Source organism: Panthera leo, chromosome B1, assembly GCF_018350215.1.
Source record: "Panthera leo isolate Ple1 chromosome B1, P.leo_Ple1_pat1.1, whole genome shotgun sequence".
Taxonomy (NCBI): Eukaryota; Metazoa; Chordata; class Mammalia; order Carnivora; family Felidae; genus Panthera; species Panthera leo.
In genome coordinates this window covers 149493305-149516815 of record NC_056682.1, presented here as the reverse complement: position 1 = coordinate 149516815, position 23511 = coordinate 149493305, and the positions used below count along the sequence as shown (strand labels likewise).

Here is a 23511-nt window from a genome sequence, read left to right as displayed (position 1 = left end):
GTTAATATCCCTTCCTCCATTTCTTCGTATTGGAATTCTGAAAAATCTTCACTATTTCTAAGAAGTCCTTTGCAGATTTGATGGTACTGCTGCATAATATAGTGCCTGTTACAAAACTATTAAGAGAGTAAAGTTTAACAAGTCTAGCGCACAATGCTCTTAAACCTGAAAAAGTAGGCAGAATCCAGGGGAAGAGAATAATGCAGTTTGACTGGAGCTCAAGGTTCATGCTTTGAGAAAGAAATTTGGATTGTTTCAATAGGAGGGCTATGGGTGTGTAGTAAATTGGATTTTAGACTATGGATATTGAGTGAGTCTGAGAAAAGAGTAGATATGGTCAGAGGCACATTTGAGTTTAGATGTCTTCACTTAGTGAATGTTTTGAGATTAATTCCCAGCAACTGTTAGGGTCTAGGATGCTCCAATAATAAGGTGTGTCTGAACCTCACAGATTTGAGTCATCTAGGTCTAAAGTTTTATCATGAGTAAGTTTATGCATCCTACTATCCACTGGCAGTTTATTACCCTCATGTTAGCACTATCCTTTAGTCACATCAGTGAAGAATTTTCTAGAAGTTGTTTAAATTCATTTTATTTATGCTACTCACTGTTATTGATCATTATTTTTGTGTATGTCTATCTCCAACACTAGAATGTAGGCTCACTTAAAGTATAGGCAGTGTTTAATTACCTTCTGTGATAATACTGTGCTCATAGTAGATACTCAATAATTGTTTTGAAAGAATTAGTTAATGGCATAAGGCAGTCTCAGATCAGCCATGAGCCTGCTGATCAGCTTATATGATGTAATGTGGAAATTTCCTACAGCAATTAATTTTGCTAACACTTAACATGTTTGCATTAGTGTATCTAACCCTATCAATAAGGCTAAGACACAGATAATAGTATCTTCCTAATGTAGGGAAAAAAAGGGCTTATAAAGGTTCAGTAAATTTCTCAAGTTTTCATAGCTAGGATTTAAATTAAACACTCTTACATATAGATCATTGTTCTTTACCATGATGGCACACTATTACCTGAAAGAGAAAAATAGTTTTAAATTAGCCAGCTGAAGGAGGAAAAAAAATGTTTTTGCTATCATGAATATGCAGAAAAGACTCATTAATTTTTTTCCACATGCAATTATTTCTAGCATAATCCAATCATGTTCAGTCCAGGGTGGAGTCCTGTATCTGTCTCTCCTAGTTGTTCCCAGGTGGGTAGATAAGCTATAGCCTTACCTTCTGAAGCAGTGAGCTGCTGTCAAGATCCACATGCTACTGATCAGGATGCCTCCGCAGTGGTGAACATTATTCGTCTGTAGACTGACTTGCCATGGCCAGTCTCCTTCCTCAGCCTTAGTGCCTCCTAGGATCCTCTCTGCAGACAGAGTTATTAGGTCTGTACGGGCCCCACATCCTAATAAGAAAAAGGCATTAATGTGCTGGGAAGATTATGATTCATTTACATTTGGGAGATGCTGTTCGAGTCTCTCCATCTTTTACAGCTTTTCTGTCTTTTGTGTATTTGTCCTTAGAACAGGCTAGCCTTTCCAAAAGCAAGATTAATGTGTTGTTTTTTAGAGTACCTTTGTGACTACTATTGCCTATAGACTGCATTTTAGAGAATATTTCTGAACTTAATTGACATAGAGACTTCAAATTCTAGAGCAACTTTAGAGTTCTCTGAAATTCATCATCAAAGGGGGTTAAGATAGGTTAGTGCTGGATATACCAGCTCAGGCCACAAGTTCACTAGGAAATTTCCATATAGCTTTGCTACTCCAAAGTATGATCTGTGGACCTGCAGTATGGGTATACCCTGGAAGTTTATTAAAAATGTTGACATGTTGGCACTGTGTAGAATAACCTATGGGTCTATCAATGAATGAATAGGTCAAGAGAATGTGTGTGTGTGTGTGTGTGTGTATACACACACAAAGGGATGTATACATATATATTTGTATATACATACATGCATACAGGGATATTATTCAGCCTTGAAAAGGAAGGAAATCCTGTTGTTTGCAAGAATATGGATGAACCTGGAGGGTATCATGCTAAGTAAAATAATCCAGACAAAAACAAATCCAGACAAAAATGGCCTGATACCATTTATATGTGGAATCTTAAAAAAAAAAAAAAAAAAAAAAAAAAAAAAGTCAAACTCCTAGAAAGAAAGAATAGAAAGTTGTTTCCAGGGGCTTGGAGGATGGGGGAAATGTGGAGAATGTGGTAAAAAGGGACAAACTTTCAGCTATAAGATGAATAAGTTCTGCTGAGGATCTAGTGCAAAACATAATGATTATAGTTGATAACATTATTGTATAATTGAAATTTGCTAGGAGTGTAGAACTTAAATGTTCTCACCAAAAAAAGGGTGGGAGTAAATATGTGAGGTGATGAATATGTTAACTAGATGGGAGAATCTTTTCATAATGCATATGTATAACAAATCATAATGTTGTATACTTTAAATATCTTACAATTTTGTCAATTATACCTCAAAGCTGAAAAAACTTGACTCTAAGACCCACACCAGGAAAAAAAATCAGAAGCTGCATTCCCCCTCTCCCCAAATTTGTGGACTAATTGACAAATATAATTGTATATATTTAAAGTGTACAGTGTGATGAGTTGATATCCATATACATTGTTGATTACCAAGATCAAGATAACCAACACCTCCATCACATTACATAGTTAACTCTTCTTGTGTGTGTGATGAGAGTGCTTAAGATCTACTTAGAACTTCCAAGCATACAATACCGTATTATTAACTGTAGTCACCATGCTGCATGTTAGATCCTCAGAACTTATTAGAAGCTACATTCTTATGAGTGATTCATGTCCACATTGAAGTTGGAGGAAAACTGCTTTCATCAAGAAATCTCCATAGTGGTAATCCAGCTCATCATGGAAGTTCCACTCTACCTCTGTAACTGACTCTGTATTACCAAATGTGCCATTTTTCAAGGGCATATTTCACAGAATATTCTTGAGGGTAACTGAGGGTTTCTAAGCATCTAGATGAGGTTTATTTAAGTGCCTTAAAGGAGAAAGCCCATGAACACTCCAATGGCCAAAGCTGAAATGATCATTCAAGCCCTCTTCATCCTCATTCCCATGATTTATTTCCTTTTGTTTAGTCTATTACTAAGAAATAAGAAGTAAATCATCAGCAACAACTTCTATTGCTCTAAAATAGTGACACTACTTCAATAGAACATCCATCCAAAGGCATTTTTTTTTTCTTACAGACCTCCAGACTTTCATTAAGAATATACAAAGAACGGGGCACCTGGTTGGCTCAGTCAGTTAAGGGTCTGATTCTAGATTTCTGCTGAGGTCATGCTCTCACGGTTCTGAGATTGAGCCCTGTGTCCACCTGGGCCCTGGCAGTGTGGAGCCTGCTTGGAATTGTCTCTCTCCCCTGTCCCCGTCTTTCGCAAAGTAAATAAATACACTTAAAAAAAAAAAGAATATACATAGAACATAAGTTCCTCTGCTGCATCCTTCAACCAAATTCCCTAGTAAATTACTTAAGCACATTTTCATTAAAAATAAGCATGAATTAAATATAAAATGAAGTTGAAAAAGGTACCATTACCTTGTAACATCACTTAAGTATCTGAGATAGGCCAGCTATTGAGGTACATTGAACTAATTTCTAACTATATTTCATCAGCCAGAGAAGTAAACAGCTGTTTTCTAGGGATTATATTTCTGCTATCCTAGCCTGAGAGTATACAGAATAACATTGGAAAGTAGTGACTTTTCCTTAAGATTTGAGACCTAAAACTAACATCACTTTTTATAATTTTTTTTTTTTTTACTATACTTTTCGATTAACCTAAATCCACAACAAAGCAAGCTATTCTGGTGATTAGGAGAAGCCATATAAATGGTGTCACCAAACATAATTTATAAGTCTAAGGGAGTGCCACCATAGAACTGGGGCAGGAAAAACTTCCCAAAGCTGCAAAAAAAACTTTTCCTGAGGCCAGACTTGACACAGAATGCCATTGCTGCCAGCACCTTCCTCTAAAAGGAGGGGAAAACTTACACATCACTCCACTGGCCGTTGGAATCAGCAATGTCTTATCTCAGACCACAGGAGTGAAGTAAGAATAAAGATAACACCTCAATAGAAACTACCTTGACAAAGAGTGCAAATACTTGAATGTTTACTATTTATATTTTGGAAACCATTTTTATAAGGTAATTTTGAAACTTACCTTGAGTGAACATATGCACTGTATCCTGGTCAGTAATTGCTGGTGTTAAAAAAAAAAAAGTGAGAGTAAGATGAATACAATAAGGACTGTATATTATTACATGTAGTCTTAATTTCTTAAATGTAGTCTTTAGACAACCACCATCAGAATCACTTAGGGCCTGATAAGATACATACAGATTTCTAGGCTTCATCTCAGATCTGCTGAAAGAATCTCTGAGTCATAAGTCCTAGAAATGTGTGTTTACAGTCTTCCCCCAATTTATTGTTATCTATACTTAAGTTTGTGCTTTTTTCTCATCAAACACTAAAAGATACTTAAAAGATATTTAAAAGATATTCCTGCTTTCAATTCACTCAGTTTAGTTGGGAAAAGAGAAACATAAGCAAGTTGTTGAGATATGATGTGATAAGTCGTATAAGAGAAGTTAAGTTTTCATTTACCTGAATATATATGTAGGTATATATTGATACATCTGTATTACTCAACTGATACAATTCTTAGTACTGCAGGTGTAACAGTGAGAAAAATACAGGAGGTCTGCCCTCACATGACTTACAGTTTAGAAATTATTTAAAAAAATCATTCAAATAAATTTAAGTATGAAGTAGAGAGGAGAAAGGAGAGGGTGGTCATGCTACTTGAGATATTCACCAAGTTATCATGGTGAGAAAAACATATGAGCTGTGTTCTGAAGACCTGAAAGGAATTTTCTAGGTAGACAAGCAGTGAAAGTGTATTCCAGGTGGAAGGGTAGTGGGCACAAGTGCATGGAGATGTATGATGTTTGTGGAACAATGAAGTCAGTAGAGCTAGGAGTGAAAGTGTGACGTGGGAAAATGGGAGGAGGGCGCAGACAGAAAACTATGTTGATAGTAGATAGTGAAGGTCTGTCTATTCTAGTTTAAGGTCTGCACATGCTACAGCCCTCTCAAACTCAAGGTCACCAAATTTTACCCCAGATTTGCTACTTTTGTTATATTTCCTCCTTTAGGAAATGATTCCACTTCTACCAGTGGCTAGAATTCTGAATCAGTCTCCAGTTCCCTCCCTTCCCTGTCATTTTCACATTTTATTTGCTTTCAGATTTTATATCTTCTAGCCTCTAACTATCCTTTGAATCAGGCCTATCCTCCCCATCCCTTTGGCTACTACTTTAGTTCATGCTTTCATCATTTAACATCTGTACTATTATAACAACCTTCAGTCTGCGTTCGATGCCTCCACCTTTGCACTTTTCAATGTGTCTGCCTCTACTTTACCAGGCTGTTTTTTTTTTCCCCCTAAAAATCTATGTCCGATCATATCCTCCCTTGCTTGAAAGCTTCTAATGAGAAACCAGTTTCTTTTTTCCTATAAAAGATATCTAAACTTCTTAGGCAAGTTTTCATGCTTTCTAAAATCAATTTTTGCAAACTTATTTCCTGCCAGAACTTTCACAGGGTTTGGGTATCATATCTGCTTTGTGTCAGGGGAGTCCAAATATCCTTTTGGATGCCAGGAATAAAAAGAACTGACCACTCCTTTTTATTCTTTGAATGAGAGAGACTTGAGTTCAAATCCTGCCTCCCCTACATTAAGATTGCAGGACTCTGGGCAATTGTCCATCGTTTCTGAGTGGGAACAATAAAAGTAGAGTCTATGGTTGTTGTGGGGATTAAACAAATTGTAATGGATGAGCATCAGCCAGCCAGTCAGAAGGATGTAATAAACCATGGAGCTAGAGCAGTGTCTTGGAAGTCCCTAAGCATTAACTCTTCAATTGCAGGGGGATGAACTGAGAGTCTGGGGGTAGGGATGGGAGGATTTGAAGAGGCTGGGGAGACATCTTTGTGGGCTTGGTACAGTGGTGGTTTACCGATAGATAGGAAAGCATTTCAATATCGTAACATTTAGTACAGCTATAACAAGCATATAGTAATTGAATACCAGTCCAATGTGGGGACTACCAAAATCCTTTAATCCTGAGCTTATATTAAGGGAATCATGGTTTATTAATAGTGCATGACAGAGTTGGAGGAGTGTCCTTAAATTCTATGTACATATCAAGTCTTTTTTTTTTAGTCCTGCAAGAAATATTAATGGAGCATCTATTATGTAGTAGATGGTAGTAGAAGCACACTGGGATGAACAAGAAAGACTTGTTCTTGCCTTTTAGGAAACTTACAGAGTAGGATGAAGACAATCAACAGAAATATCACACAAATAATTTTGTAGTTTTGATTGTGATAAATGTTATGAAGGAAAATGGAGTCCATGACACAGGTAAATAATTGAGTAATAGAAGTTAGAAAAGGCTTACATTAGAAACCAGTGACCCAGATGAGACCTGATGGATGTAAAGGGATGAACTAGAGAGTATTATAAGAAACTGAAACAATGTATATACAAAGGCCCTGAGTCAGGAGGAGAAGAGTTTGGCAGGTGGAGGAAATGAAAGTGTGGCCAGGTTATGGTGAATAAGGAAGAGTGGTATAATAAGTAGCTGAAGGGGTAAGTTTGAACCAGATCATGCAGTGCTTTAAATGAGATGGTCATATCATTTATTGTCCAAACCAAGATACTTAGGGATTAATATTAATAATGGTTTTTGGACAATTGACATGAACTGGGACTGTCCTGGGTAAGGCTGGGTATCCCAGTTACAGGTCTTTTTTTGTTTGCTTGTTTTGTGTTTTTGTGGGAAGTCATGGGAAGCTTTTAAATAATGATGAGATTATGTTTTAAAATATAAAACATAACTTCATCAGTATGTGGACAATAGTTTGGAAGGGGCCAACAGTAAATAAAACGGGTAGTATGGAGGCTAGTGCAAATAGTTCAAGTCAGAAATGATGTGGGCTTGGACCAGAGTGGTAGCAATTGGGATGGGAAAAAATGAAAATAGATTCAAGACAAGAAGAGGTACAGATATTTTCAGAGAGGAGTTAGGGATGTTGCTAAATCTTCTAATTTTCTTCTTTATTCTAGGAGTATTAATCACACACCTCCCGATTGCATGCTGGGTTCTGGGTGAGGTGGAGTGTTAATTCAATTGTTCTCTGACCTTGAGCAGCTATTTGCCATTCCTATAGCACACCTACAGATTGAAGATCTGACAGTAATGTCTCTCCTGTTGAGAGATAAGGAGTGTTGAGAGGGAAAAGTAATAAAGAATGTTTAGGAAATAAAATTTATTATATGAATGCTAAGTGATTCTTTAAATTTTAGAATGTTTTATATTAGAGAACTATGTATTATGTCTAGCTTTATAATATATAGTTTTCATAAAGTTTAATTCCAAGGAAAGAAAAGTCAGTCTCATTAAATTAAAATATGAATTAAAACTGGTTTAGTTGATATATTGGGATAAAATGGTATATAAAAATGGTACTTGCATGTTATCTCAGTTGAAGGGTTTATTTCCAAGTTTCCAGAGTTATTCAGCATGTGGTGTAAAACAGACTCAATTCTCCTTTTCATTGATGCTCCATTGTTGTTTCTAGTGAATTTAAATTTCATGACAACATCTGCTATCACACCATTACCCTCTTGCCTGAAAACCATAAATATATTAAATAGATAATTATAATTTTCAGTTGTTCTGTTTATATACTCTTATTGATTAAACATTAAAAAGATTGATTTGGGCAATTCAACTTTAGAATTTAACTGGTCACATAACAGTGTTTGCATACTTAATGATCTATCACACAATGCTGTTCCACAAATATTTGATTTTGATGCATAGTATGTTGTATCCACTATTTGGTATAGCTTGCTTTGAAGTCAGAATGCCAGAATTTGAATAATACTAGCTCTGCCATTTATGGTTTGACTTTGGTAAGTTATTTGTTTCTTAATCTTTCTGTATTTAAGTCTCCTCACATCAAAATGGGTTGTTATGAAGATTATGTCCATTAATATATGCAAAACTTTTGGGAAGAGTGAATAGTATACAGTACATATTAGCTTTTATTAGACTTCACATATCTTAAAAAATAAAACAAAACACCCTTATCTCATTAAACAAACCTGTAAGGAGAGAGGTTCCAAATTTATGTGACTTAAAGCCTCAGGTTAATTTTCTATTACCTAAACCCATTAATGTGGCTACAAAAGCAAAATTTAACTTTTGTAGTCATATGTTAAAATTTTACCTCTGTTATCAGCTAACCGCAGATAGTTCTCACAGTGAGCCTTAATAATTTGACTGAAGGCTATAATTATCAAAAATTGATATAATTTCCACTTCTTTCTGTGTAAATTACCATGTACATCATTTCCTTCACCTAACATTGGCCATCTTCTCTCCTGAAAAGGTGCTTTAGACAAATTTGTCTCTCCTATTCATTCTAGGCCTCCTCCTCTCCTCTCAATAGTCATTTCTGCCGTGATATTTATTCCAGATATTAATTTAATATTTACTTAGCAATATTAAATAGGTACCTTCTTGCAGTAGGCACTATTCTTGGTTTCAGAAATTAGCTGTGACCAAGATTCACAGTTGCTATTCTCATGGATTTTGCAGTTTAGATGGAGGGGCAGACACTGAAGAAATAATTTATATCCATTTCTAACATCTCAAAAGCCCAAATAATTAAAAAAAAACCCTTCTCCATATAAAATAACCAGAAGTGTTTGATAAAATACAATACATTTCATTTGGAATGCAAAGCTAAAGTCACATTAAAGGAAGGGAAATCTTGGAAAGCCAAAAATAAGGAAAATGAATAATATGTGATAAGCACTAGAGTATCCAACAGGCTTGACTTTTAGCATTTACATGGTTGCTGGAGAGGACTCTTTGGGCTAGTGCTAACTAGGGAGATGAACATTAGGTTTCTAAATAAGACCAGGATTCTCAAAGAACTAAACCCTCAATGAAAGCATGGATTGGAAAGAAAAAAACGCGCTCATCATGTCATTAAAAAAAAAAAAGGTCTGTAGGTCTATGGGTCTTAGGGTTCCAGGTCTAGACAGAAAAAAGAAGATTCTCCTGATAATTCATGATCAAGAGCCTAGCTACCTGAAAGTTTTGGATTTATAGTACCACCACCTTCATGGTTCCAGAAACTTAAAGAAATTAACAAACCAACAAACAAAAAAGGTCCATATGCTGCTGATCCTCCTAGAGTAACAAATGCTCTGTAATATTGAATGTTAAATCCAGGCTGCATAGTGTCTTACTTATGAAGTGGGATTAAATATAAGCATACAATCCCAATGGCAAACAACATATCATGAGCTAGATTCAGCAGAAAAAGGAGAGCATCCTCAAAAGCGTCACATAATAAAATTAACAGATAGATAACTATACTTGAAATGACTAATGACATAAAAGGGGAATCATAAATATGAGAAAAGTATAGGACTTTATCAAAACAGACCAGACAGGTTCACAAAAGAAACAAACAGAGCTTGCAGACAGGAATACATAATCATAACTTTTCCCTGAAAGTAAAAACTCAATGGGTGGGTTACATAGAATATGACAAAGCTGAAGAGAAATTGGTGAACTGAAAGATGAACATAAAGACATCACACAAAACGTAACAGATAAAGAGATGAAACAGATCAAATAGAGGCTAAGAGACTAGAGAAGGCTCAATGTTTACCTAATGCAAAACTAAAGAATAACAAAAACAAAGGAGCAGCAATATTACAAGAGATGATGAGAATTATCCAGAATTGATGAAGGCATGAAGGCTTAGATTACAATGAGTCTGAGGCATACTAAATAAAAAAAAACCCCACACATACGAATACATCATTAAAAAACTGTGAACTCCACAGACAAATGGAAGATATTCAGACAATGGAGAAGAGATTAGCTACCAAAGAACATTTTGACTGAAGGACAGGTTCTTTAATAGCAATGAAAAAGGTGATATATAATTGTATATATACACTTAGAGCACAATAGCACTGAGACACAATAGCTATTAATTTGGAATTTTATATCCATACTAAAGTCTTATTCAAGAATGAAAATAAAATAGGACTTTTTGTAGACCAAAGAAAAATTAAAAAGGATACTTCACAGATCATTTACTCTTGTGAAAATTTATTTATTTTATTTTAGAAAGAGAGCGTGAACAGGGGAGAGGGGCAGAGGGAGAGAGAGAATTTTAAGCAGACTCCATGCTTGGCATGGAACCCAAAGCAGGGCTCGATTTCATGACTGTGAGATCATGACATGAGCCGAAATTAAGAGTTGGATGCTTAACCAACTGAGCCACCCAGATGCCCTGACTCTTGTGAAAATTTATAAATGAAGTACTTCAGTAAGAAAGAGATTGAACATAGGAGAGTTGAGGTACAATAAGAAATAGGGAACAGAGAAAGTGACAAACTGGTAATCTATCATTACAATGACTGATTTGGTGTCATTATAAATAAGGTGGAGCTAAAACATCATTCATAATAACATGAATAAGAGTTCCAAGTAGAAGAAGGGTAATGGATTAAGCCAACTCTCCTTATTTAAATTTTAAGGATAATCACTAAAATAAGGCAAAGATGATTAGAATGCATTAGAAAATATTATCTAACTTTCTGTTTTAGGAGAAATGTCTAACCTATAAGAATATGTAAATAATAAAAATAAAAGGATAGATAAATATATTGAAAAATGATAGCCACAAGAACGTCAATGTAGCTATAATGGTATCAGACACAAGAGATTTTAAGACTGAGGTGCTTGGGTGGCTCAGTTGGTTGAGTGGTCGACTTCAGCTCAGGTCATGATCTCATGCTTTGTGAGCCCTAAAGTTTGAGTTCTATATCGGACTTGCTGCTGTCAGTACCGAATCTGCTTTGGATCCTCTGTCTCTCTCTCTCTCTCTCTCTCTGCCCCTCCCCACCTTGCACACTCTTTCTCTCTCATCAAAAATAAATACACATTAAAAAAAGAGATCTTAAGATTAAAAAAAATGAGGGATAAAAAAGATTAATATCTTGATAGAACTAATTCCTGAGGAAGATATAGCAATTCTAAACATATATATACTTGACACTATGTCTTAAAATATATTGCATAAGGAGAAATAGATAAATCTATAGTGGTAGATTTTATTTGAATGACAAGTATTAAGCTTAATAGGAAGGAACAGAATTAATGACCAGAAATTGATTCTTTGACATATGTAAACAATGTATTGCAGAAGTGGTATCACAAATGGAAGGAAAATGACTCATATGGAAAAATTTAAATCTATTTCTCATATCATATACAAAGTGTCTAAATATGAGCAAAAATGTTTACAACTTATGAGAAAATATGAATGTCTTTACATACATGAGTAGAAAGAATTTCTTAAATAAGACTATTTGCAACTGACTTTTCACAATAAAAGATGCCATAAGGTTTGAAGATATGCTATGGACAGGAAGAATATATTTGCAACACAGAAAGTGACAAATGATTGCTACCTACTATAAATACAGAATTCCTACAAGTCAACAAGAAAAGACTAACAAAAAGTAGAAGAACCAATTCAAAGAAGAGGTATCTTTAGTGAATGACAAACTTTGAATAAGATACCCAAACAGGACCATGTGTTTTACACTAATTTATTTGATCTTTATAACAACTCTACCAAAGAGGCATGTACCCTCCTCTTGTGAACTATAACAAACTATCTTTTTAAGGGTAATCCTTTCCTGATTTTTTTTTGACTTACCATACCTCAAGCTTTCTATTTATATACTGTGTTTAAAACTGAAGGGAAAGGGGGCAAAGTGTGTGTACATTTCCAGCAGAGAGAATAGCTTATATGAAGGTCTTGAGGTTAGGGCCAGGGAAGAACTGAAAGAAGTCTAGTTGGATGATAGTGAAAGATAAGCCCAGGAGAGGCCAATGGAAGGATGGAAGGATTTTAACCAGGAGAGTAATATGTTTAGAATTTTGTTTCAAAAAGTCTTTCTGACTGCTTTGTAGAATGTGGAGTGGAGCAAGACTGGAGGAAAGGAGACTCATTAGGAGGCCGTTCATAGTCCAGGAGAGAGATGGTTGAGGGCACTGTTTGAATAAAAGTTATGGATCTTAGGGATATTTAGAAAATAGAACTGAAAGATTAGATGATTGGATGTATGGGTTGAGGGAGAGGAGGAATTAAAGATGACTTACATATTTCTTGAGCAACTAGGTTGAAAGTGACACCTCACTTAATTTGAGGTAACATTTGGTGGGAGAGAGATGATAGGTTCAGGTCTGGATTTAGTAAGTTGAGTTGTCTGTGAGATACCTGTATGATGACATTAAGGAGATGGCTGTGTACATTCATGACTGGAGATGAGAAGAGAGGACTGGCCCAGAGATGCAACTTTGAGAATGATGAACATATAGGGGTCAGTTAAGCCACTGAAAGTCAAGAATGTGAACTGAGAAGGTGAGAGGCTTATAGCACAGCCTAATGTCCAACATTTGAAGGATGTGCAGAGAAGGAATAAGAGCTAGTGAAGAAAATTGAGGAGTGAATGGAGAGGTAAGAGGAAAATAGGGTGTGTAGGGTCATAGAAACTACAGGATGGTACTATTTTAAGAAGGATTAAAAATACAACAGTACCAAATATCACTGAGAGGTCCAAACAGAAGATGATATAATTTGCTTGGAGCTTGTGATTTGAATGTCCTTGTTGAATTTGGCAAAGGCGATTAGCATTTTGTGGTGGCATCAGAAGTAAGATTTCAGGGGATTGAGCAGTAAGTGGGAAGTAAAAAAGTACAGATGACTCATTCAATCCTACAAGTTTTGAAAGCCAGTGGCTAGTACAGAGATTTTCACAAGACAGTGCTAAGGCGAAAGTGTGCTGAACTGACTAAAATTGATTTGGTAGTACTCTTCCCATGGATTCTTCCTTCCCCTCTCATTTCTCAACAAAATGTATCTGACCAGATGTTCATGCTCTGGACTTACTAAGTATTTCTACAGCAAATAAGAACTATTAATTTTCTTGTGGTGGTGGTATTTGGGAAACACCTCCCTTTCAAAGGACTTTTGCATATTATTTGAAGGATTGGGTAATGTGGGCATTTGAGGCATTTGTGGTAAGGTCAGTAAGGGTCAGTATTTTAGCTGGGAGGGCCTGTCTCATCACATCACACAGATAAGTATATATTCAACTAAGGTAGGAATGTCAAATAACTAGAATGCATGCTGCTACTCCCCTTATTGTTAATTCATGCCACACATGCTTGGATTTGACCACAAGGTCCTTTGTGTTATAGCATTCCAGGCAGATACAAACCAAAAAGCTTGATGTTGGTCATAGTGTTCTAATCTTGGCTGAATATGCCCAGGACCACAGAATTGCACAACTCCAAGAGGGCACTGTTTACATAGACTGTATTGTGAATGGTATCCACTGGATTTATACAGTAGGATGGCCTCGTTACTGTACCCTCACCCAACTCTCTTTAACCTTTCTTTTTTTTCTACCATGTATTCAAGTGATATGCTTACTTACATTAGTAATAGATCAAAATGTGGCATGTTTTGTTTTTGTTTATTTGCATTGTTTTTTAAGCTGCCCATAATACTACTTTCATAATATTGCAACAAATTGTGTGAATGTCTCATTATCTATGCTGTGAACAAAAGTCAAATGGGCCATATTGCTTAATGTAAGCTTAATATATTACTAGTAATATTACTATTTAATAAACATTAAAGCTTTAATGTTTTATTTTTGAGAGAGAGAGAGAGCGCGCGTACACTGGGGAGGGACAGAGAGAGGGAGACACAGAATCCGAAGCAGGCTCCAGGCTCCGAGCTGTCAGCACAGAGCCTGACGTGGGGCTCGAACCCACGAACCGTGAGATCATGACCTGAGCTGAAGTCTGACACTTAACCAACTGAGCCACCCAGGCGCCCCTAAGCTTATATATATTTTTATATAGTTCCACTTACCTCAGTTTGACAACATGAGCTCTGATGAATTGATTTCTTAAATTTGATTCTTGGAATGTTTTAGTAATCTATAGAAAGAAAGGGGAAAATGTTTTTATGCTTCCAGTTGTTCTCCTTCCTCCCAACTTTGCAACACAGGACTTAAGTTAATGAGGAATAGGGACTGGAGTTTTCAGTTCAGTTCATTTTAGTTCAATTTCATCTCAACACATAGGATTGATTTAGTCTGGGGAAACAGCCTTTTGATGCAGTGCCTATTTCTTCACTTATGATACAAACATGATAATGGATAGGATGCATCTTCACTAGAAGGCATCTAAACATCAGATGTTGTACTCAGTGTGATTTGGTGGCTCTTCCCAAGGGTGTTGGACAAAAATCAAGTAAACAATGAAAAACAGAGTACTATTTTATATTTCTTCACTGATTGAGGGTGTCAGTATTATCTTTGTATTCTAGAATAGTCTAGAATTCTCATACCTCAGTAATGTTCATAGTTGATAAGAACTGAAGTGAGATGTGGATTATTTAAATTCTAACAAAGTGAATCATTAAATTTGTTAATAGACCAGCCATTAAAGTGTAAGACAATTACATATAGAATGTTTGCAGTTATCACACATTTCCATCATTAGAGAAGAAAGATCTTATTAGCTACCCATGAAGATAAATCACCTTATTTTTAGTGTCTTCTTACTTGATAGGTATGGTTTTGTTCATATTATTCATGAGCTGAATAATGGAAATAATGTTGTTTTTGTGATTTCAACCACCCTCCAGTTATCAGTTTCTTTTCTGTTTAACCAGATATGGAAAGTTCAGTTTTCAAGAAAAAGATAAAATATGTGGCAATATGATCTGTTATTATAGTGGTCTGCAAAAATTTTTGATTATGCATTCCTATGGATAAAATATTTTATGCATGAGTAGCACAAACATGTATATTTATTTATAAATTATATATATGCAGTAACACTGTACTGCTAATAATATATACTATAAAACATTGACGAAATTAGAAATTTAAAAGACCAAATTAACAGAGCAAACATTTAGTCATTTTATCCCCTTTATATTTAGTAATAATATTTTCATTGGTAATGTGGATAGAATTTATAATTTTTGAAATACTTTGTAATAAAATGATTCAAAGTTATGATCTAAGTTTAATTTAAATACTTGGTTTGGAATGCTGAAGATATTTCCACACCATTACATGGCACTAAATGTATAAAGTGCCTCATTGGCAGAATTTAATAAATCATGACACAAAGTTGTCAGTCCCTCCCAACCATTGTGCAAAGGTTTTGTTGAAATTTAACACGTGACTTTCCGTCTTCCCTGATTTCAATTGGTTATCCTTGCAAACCAAATGGAATGTGTTTCATTTTATATGTTTTTTTTAAAGAAGTGTGTTTAGGGACACCTGGGTGGCTCAGTTGGTTAGGCGTATGATTTCAGCTCAGGTCATGATCTCAAGGTTTGTGGGTTTGAGCCCCACCTTGGGTTCTGTGCTGACAATGCAGACCCACTTCAGATACTCTATCCCCCTCTCTCTGCCCCTTTCCTGCTTGTGCTCTCTCTCTCTAAAAAATAAATAAACATTTAAAAAACATTAAAAGAAGTATGTTCAAAATCAACCAAACATGATAGTTAATCCTCCCTCCCCCCCCCAGTTTTTATGTGTGCATGTCTAAGCACTTTTATAGGTAAGATGCAACATTTTCAGTAAAACACAAGAAAATCCAAACACCTCATGATGGACCCGTTGCTAAACATATTTTCAAAGTCTTCTCTCCATGGTATGAACTTTATTTAAAAAGCGCCTAATTTCTTACACTTTGAAGAGACAGGGTATGTATGTGTGTTTGTGTGTATTAAATATCTTCTAAGAAAGATACTGTTTATTGCTTCACTTGGTAAATTTGCTTTAGTCAGTAGCAGTGAAGTGTCAGTTCTGTTATTACCTTACTCTTCCTTTACTTGGTCATTACTGTCCTTGGCATATTAGAGTTATCTCCGAATTGTGGTTTTAAAATTTGTGTTTTGCAGGATTCTTCTCAGTTCCTTTAGTGATTTCTGGGAGGCTTTGTTTAGTTTTAGAACTAGATAATAAAATCTTTAAATCCAGTTGAAACTGCACATTTTTGAAATCTACTCAGAGGAAGTAAAAGTGTTACTGCCCTTCCCCTCTTCCCTCAAGATACCTTTACAAACAATGTGTGTGTGGGACCAGCTGACATAAAACCAAACAAGGTACCAATGCCAATCCATTTATTAAATAGTAACAAAACACTTCCTTCTAAAAAAACTCTTTATGAGAAGAAAACATGTAGAGTGATATCCAAGTATTTGAGTATTCACAATTAATTACTGTGAATCCCTCCCTGGAATGCACAACCCCATTTTGGAGACCACTGTGAGCCTCTGACTACAATGATGTCTTTATTTTGTATCCCTAAGACTTGGCACAGGAACCAACAGATAGAATGCATCTTTTATTTATTCATTCAAAGAACATTTCATTGTCAAGTATGTTATCAAATTGGGTTTTTTTTGGCATTAAGTAATGATCAATGCTTTTTTTTTAAGCTTACTTATTTATTTTAAGAGAGAGGGCCTGTGCATAAGCAGGGGAAGGGCAGAGAGAGGGAGAGAGAATCCCAAGCAAGCTCTGTGCTGTTAGCATAGAGTCCATCTTTGGGCTCAATCTCATGAACTATGAAATCATGACCTGAGCTGAAATCAAGAGACAGACGCTTAGCTGACTGAGCCACCCAGGCACCCCAATAATTAATGCTTGTTAAATGGACGTAACTGAAATGAATTTTACCCAGAAGCCCTGATGGTTTAAGTGATATAAAATTAATCTCAAATGGGTATTGTTTTCTTTCTCTTCCTATGAACTAGTTTGTTCATGGGACTATAATTAGATATATTTTGGAAAAAGTGGCAATTGTTTGCAGAATTTATTGCATTATCACACCTGATAACAAAGGGGAGATTCAACAGTTCAGTTGATCCCAGGTATGAATCCTGACTGAAATCTTTTGTTTTATTGACAGAGACCCATCCCATTTAGTCAGAATGTGCTCATGGTTTTGATATATATATATTGCAAACTGGTGCTTTCAATATTTCTAGATGGCCTTATTCATTTTTTTTCACTCATTCAACAACAGGTTTTCAGTAACTTTTTTGCAGCACACCCCTTCTATCAAGCACTGGGTACAATGGTGAGAGAAAATAAACAGTCCTTGCCATTATGGAGCTTACATTTAATGGCAGCAGACAAGCACCAATCAAGTTATCATCCACATTTAAGTAAAATTAAAACTGATAAGTACAGAAATACAGTAGAGGAATTTGATCCAATCAATATTAGAGAGGTTTCTTGGAGGAAATGCTGGTGGAGTTGAGATTGTTAGGAAGAATCAAAGTTAGCTAGTTGAAGAGGAAGGAAAAAGCCTCACAAGTGAAGTGAATGGCACATGCAAAGTCCTGAGGTGGGAACACACAGGTGTGTTTCAGGAATGAAAGAAGGCCAGTGCAGCTGTAGCATAGAGAGCAAGGAGGCTAGGGAGCCAGAATGGCCAGACCATGCATGTCTTGTTAGTGGTCTTTATCATAAATAATGGGAAGTTGCTGAAGTGTTTTAAACAAAAGGATAATACAATCAGATTTGCAATTTGAGAATAATTTCTTTTGCTGCCTATGGATATTTAGTTTTGGGGAAGAAATGCAAATCAGTTAATGCTATTTTAGTAGTTCAGAGTAGAGGTGATGGTTTGGATGGACATGGTGTTAGTAGGTATGAAGAGAAATGAATGGATTTGAGGGAAATAAAGAAGATAAAACCTGCAGAGGTTGGTAATGGATTGGGTATTTGGAATGATAGAGGGCAGTAATTCAAAGATGAATTCCAGGGTTTGGGTTTGGAAAACTGAATAAATGTTGTTAATGGGGACAGGATTATTGGAAGGAGGCTAGGAGGCTCTGGGGAAATCATGAGTTTGATTTGGGGCAGAATAAATTTAAGATTAATAAAAAAACAGCCAAGTGGAGACATTAGGCTGGCAGTGTGGTGAACAGATCTGAAGTACAGAAGAAAAGTCTGGGCTGGAGACAGAATGAGTCATTAGTGTGCAAGTGTTGGTTGAAGTAACACTCATCAAAGAGAACATCTAAGGATAGAAAAAAACCAGTGTGAGAAAAGAGGAGAGCATAAGTCAAAGCCTTGGGGAATTTCAAAATTTAATGACAGTATAAAGGAAGGTGAGCCTATAGAGACAGAGAGGAGTGGCCAGAGAGGCAGGATAGGAAAAACAGATGAATGAATATATTGCATGAAAGTCATAAAATCATAGGCTTTTTGAGTTAGAATGTACTGTGAAAATTATCTGGTCCAATGACTTTATTTCACTGATGAGTAAACTGAGAGCTAGAAAAGAGAGATGAATTGCCTCATAGAAGTTTCTGAGACTATTCTATTGCTCATGAAGGAAAACAATGTTGTCTGTGGGACAAGGACAATGATGATACTCACGTTACCATTGGGAAATGGTATGATACTTGGATTTGGAGTCAGGAGACCTTGGTTTGAATTCTGGTTCTACTACACTCCAGTTGAATGGCCTTTGACATGTTTCCTAAACTCACAACCTTTATTTTATGCATCTATAAAAATGATTTGTCAATTTATATGACTGTATAATACATGTGAAAGTGCTTTGTAAACTATAGATTAGCACCTTATTAGAGTATCATTCATACAATGTTTTAAATGTTCAAAGTGGTTTTACAGAAGGATAAATAAATGAGATTATGGAAATCATACATCAGAAGAATTTCAAGTGAAATCTTTTCCTGCCAGGTGTTTAAATATATTATAAAACCACAGTACTCTCAATAGCTTGGTACTAAAAACTGAAATAATAAAATTATAAAAAGAAAATGAGGGTTAATATTTTAAAGAGTATTTAGAATGAATAAAGCCATTTTTAACATGACAAAAAATGAGAAATCATAAAAGGGATTGATAATTTAGCTCTATAAACATATAAAATATATATGAAATATATGCAATACATATGAAATATATAAAAAATTAAATGTTTAACATTAAAAAATCCCTACATCATAAATAGGATTGAGAGTCAAATCACATTATTAGAGAAATATATGCAATGTGAATGACAGGCAAACTTTAATATGCTAATAAGGATAAGTGGTGTTTTTTTTGTTTTTGTTTTTGTTTTTTTCGAATCCATATAGAATAGACAAATGCTCCAGTAAGAACATGGGCAAAGTCATGATCAGGCAATTGACAAATGAAGTCATAAAAATGACCTATTACTATATGAAAACAGATTAAATCTTAGTAGTCAAAGAAATGAAAATCCAAATAATAGTGAGATATCACTTCTCACCTACTAGATTAGCAACAAATAAAATGATTTACAACGTTGAGGGTTAATGCTGTGGGGAAATAAGCATACTTGTGCATACTTATGTGCTGCTGGTGAAAATGTAAACTGGAGCATTTCTGGAGTGCAGCCTAAAAATTATTCTTATTGTATATATAAACCACATCTTCTTTATCCATTTGTCAGTTGATGGACATTTAGGCTGTTGTTGAAAGTGCTGCTATAAACATTGGGAGTGGAGGAGGGCACTTGTTGCGATGAGCACTAGGTGTTGTATGGAAACCAATTTGATAATAAATTATATTTAAAAAAAAAACAAAAAATAAAAAAAACAGGTACAGTTTGGGGCACCTGGGTGGCTCAGTCTGTTAAGCATCCGACTTCAGCTCAGGTCATGATCTCACGGTTCATGGGTTTGAGCCCCGCGTCGGGCTCTGTGCTGACAGCTCGGAGCCTGGAGCCTGTTTCAGATTTTGTGTCTCCCTCTCTCTCTGACCCTCCCCCACTTGCACTCTGTCTCTCTCTGTCTCAAAAATAAACACTTAAAAAAAATTAAAAAAATAGGTACAGTTAAAAATAAACAAATAAAAATTAATCTTAAAAATGCAGAGACCACTATATTGATATAAGCAAGTGGTTGATAAATACATGGGAGAATTGACTGAAGAATTTTAAATAGTCTTCAAACATTCAACGCTTAATGCTTCACTCCTCTACTCCTTATGTGTGGCTTGCACATAGTGTCTTTCTTCCAAAGAGTATGGTATGGAAAAGAGAGGAAGTAACTTTACAGTGTAGAAACCTGACAAACACTACTTCAGCTGGGTGATCAAGTTGACAGTGATAAGTCATGTTGACAATTTAATGAACCCCCTTCATGTGATGGAGTGAAAATGATACTCTTTCTTTATGGTCATCCTCCCCTGAACCTGTAATTCCACCCTAAGCATGAGGAAATAGTTTAGAAAGCCCAGTTATGGGATTTTACAAAATGCCTGCCCAGTACTTTGCAAAACTCTCAAGGTTCTCAAAACAAGGAAAATCTTAGGATCTGTCATAGATTCTCCTCCCAAATCACTGATTCAGCTGTTATTCTGATCTCATTAAACATTTAAATGATATACCTAACTTCCCTTGCTCTAATCCCATGCTAACTAAGCAGTTGTCCCATAAGTTGGCTTCTAGTGAGGTTTGCCTCTGGGGAAAAATGTGTTAGACAAGCCAGTGATTCAGTCCCCCAGCCATGAGAGTCCTCATTTAGATTAACTTAGTGGTTCCGAAAATGTGTGGTCCTTGGACCATTAGCATCAGCATCACCTGGGAACTTAGAAATGGAAATTCTTCAGTTTACCCCAGACCTATTGAATCAGAGACTCTCACATCAGGGCCCAGAAATTTGTGTTTTGAAAAACCTTCCAGGTGATTTTGTTAATGTTTAAGTTTTAGAGCAACTGGATTAATTTATATTCTTAGGACTCTTTAAAAGGAAGGGTAAGTAAGCAACCTTGACACTGGTCAACTCTGACTCTCTGGGTGAAAGGTCACACACTGGTCCATGGTCATAAATGAATGCAAAGGGCCCACTTGTGAGGTTTCCTGGAAGGCCTCTTCAACTGAAAGCCCGAGCTTGCTTTGCATATTTTCTATGTATATCATTGAGCCAAAGTAGGGTGTTGTCTAACCTATGTTATTATGGACATGCAAACATATCTTTTAACACCTGCTACCTGTGTGTTTAGTTGGATAAGAAAAAGGAAAGAAGGCAAAATGAAAAGGATTTAGAAAGGCAATCTCAAGGAGAGCAGTAAGAAATGCTCAACTTGTACAAACAATAGACTTCCACCCTTTGAAGTCATAATCATGTAAAATACTAATTTATTCAAGACTCTTCTAACACTTTCCACTTATGACTTAAAAAATGTAAAGAACCAGTATACTAGCAAATTAACTTGAAAAAATCACAAAGAAACATATCTTTCAGTATTCAGGGAAGAAAACAATATAGAGCATCTAGCAATTACAGATATATCACAAAATATCAGATTTATTATCAAATTTGTTTGATGATGGGATAAAGAGCAAAGAGAAATATTAACTTACCATAGATTCAATTCTTCCACTCAAATCCCTATATTCCTGTGTAGCTGGTGAATTTAACTGATTACTGTATTTGACATTTAGGATTTGAAAGCTGCTATGATAAAAATAAGACTTTTGATCTGTAAAACAAAGAAAAGGCAGAATCAATCTCACTGCTAAGTACTTTACTCTTTAGTTTGTTCAGGATTATGGGAGGCTATCTTACACAATTTAAAAAAAGTTGCTTCTCTTAAAACTCCAAACTTACTATAAATGTAACTATAATAAAATTATTCGTCTCTCTCTTTTTTAAATTGACAAAGCTGAAAATTTAAAGATGTAGGAAAATCAGAACAGCATCATTTGTGAAATCAAACTGCTCAGAAGTATCATAATTTTCATTTTTACTATATTTTTGGGAGATTTGTGATTGCAGATTTATTAATTCAAGAAATATTAATGAATGTCTATAATATGCTATTATTCATTTATCACTAAGGAATACCCAAAATAATTCTGAATAGTTTTTAAAATTATTTCAAATAATAATCTTTTTAGGGGTATTATTGACTTGTCATTAGTTTTTTATACTAAAACTAGAAAATAAGCCTTTGAACAGGATATCTAATTGGTTGTCCAGTGTGAATTGTTTTCATCAAAAAAAGTCTTCCAGAGGACACATTCAGCTGTGTGAGGAAAATAAAGACTCCCAAAACACACTGTATACATCTTAGAAACATTATGAACAAGGGCATAACCTAACCTGTCTCAGGAAAATCCCTGCTTTCTTTTGATCATTCATATGCAATAACTAATGCAGAGAAATACTTCAATCAGGAGAAAGAGTTGGAGATCCTGGTGGAAGGGTAATGTATTCCTTTGTAGTGGAAGGACAAGCCTTTCAAGGGCTGTAAATGGTCACCCTCTGAAGAGGATTAACCTAGGTTCTGTTTGTGTGACAATATAGTACCATCAAAAGTGAAAATTCATTAATTTAATTGGAAACTTGAGATTTCTTTTTCCTGCCTCTGTAGTTCACCTAAGACATAGTTGACTCTGGGTGATTTGATAGCAAAATGTGGCAACAACTTTGTAATTAGATTGGCTGAGAAATATTATTCCTCACTACTGTTTTTTCTAATGTTGGTAATTTTATTGTGCCACTAGGAGTTTTTCAACTCTCAAATAAGCATTTTTGCCCATTTACAATAGAACATACAATAAGTTATGTTCTCTCTTTCTCTCCATATTCATGGATACCCACATACCTACACCCACACATATGATTTAAATGACTTAACACAATTGTAGCTGAAATAAAATAACCTCAAAGTACATTTATAAGTGATAAAATCAGATTATAGCCTATGTTATCTAGTGAAATTTGGCATATTTACGTTAAAACATCTGAAAGGGATGTTCACTGAAATATTAAGGAGCATTGTTTATGAATGAGCAGGGTATATGTGTTCTTTATATTGTTTCTTGTCCATATGTTCTACATTTTTGTTATAATAGAGAAAAGTAAAAGAACAGATCTTTTTAAAAATTTGTTTTTTTCCCTTATCTTTCATAACTCTTCTCTTAACTAAGACTGTTTTATCAGAAAATAGATCATGAATTAACAAATAACTAGGTACATCCAATTTTTAGGTGTTGAAACTTAAAGTTCTTTGCAATATTTCACTTCTACAGTTTTATCAGGTTATTATATGAAGAAGGAAATCATGATATTAAGTGAAAAAACACAGTAAGCAAATTCTAGTGTCAGAAAAGAATCAAGAGACGTTTTTCCTTTGGCTAGAGTAATTCTTACCTGGGTAATAATGTTTATTTTAAAAAAACAAAAGAGACAGAGAGAGAAGAGAAAAGTACT

General features: G+C 35.2%; 1 protein-coding gene across 1 annotated transcript in view; it reads right to left on the bottom strand.

Moving 5' to 3' along the window:
• Positions 1-23511, bottom strand: part of TMPRSS11D (transmembrane serine protease 11D) — a 55593-nt gene that overhangs the window by 9197 nt on the left and 22885 nt on the right. Inside the window, exons 3-7 of the mRNA XM_042936722.1 lie at positions 21657-21775; positions 14131-14198; positions 7615-7772; positions 4238-4276; positions 1242-1419 (exon numbers count right to left, since the gene is read on the bottom strand). Of these exons, the coding sequence (XP_042792656.1) occupies positions 1242-1419; positions 4238-4276; positions 7615-7772; positions 14131-14198; positions 21657-21775 (562 nt within the window). The remainder of the gene's footprint in view (positions 1-1241; positions 1420-4237; positions 4277-7614; positions 7773-14130; positions 14199-21656; positions 21776-23511) is intronic.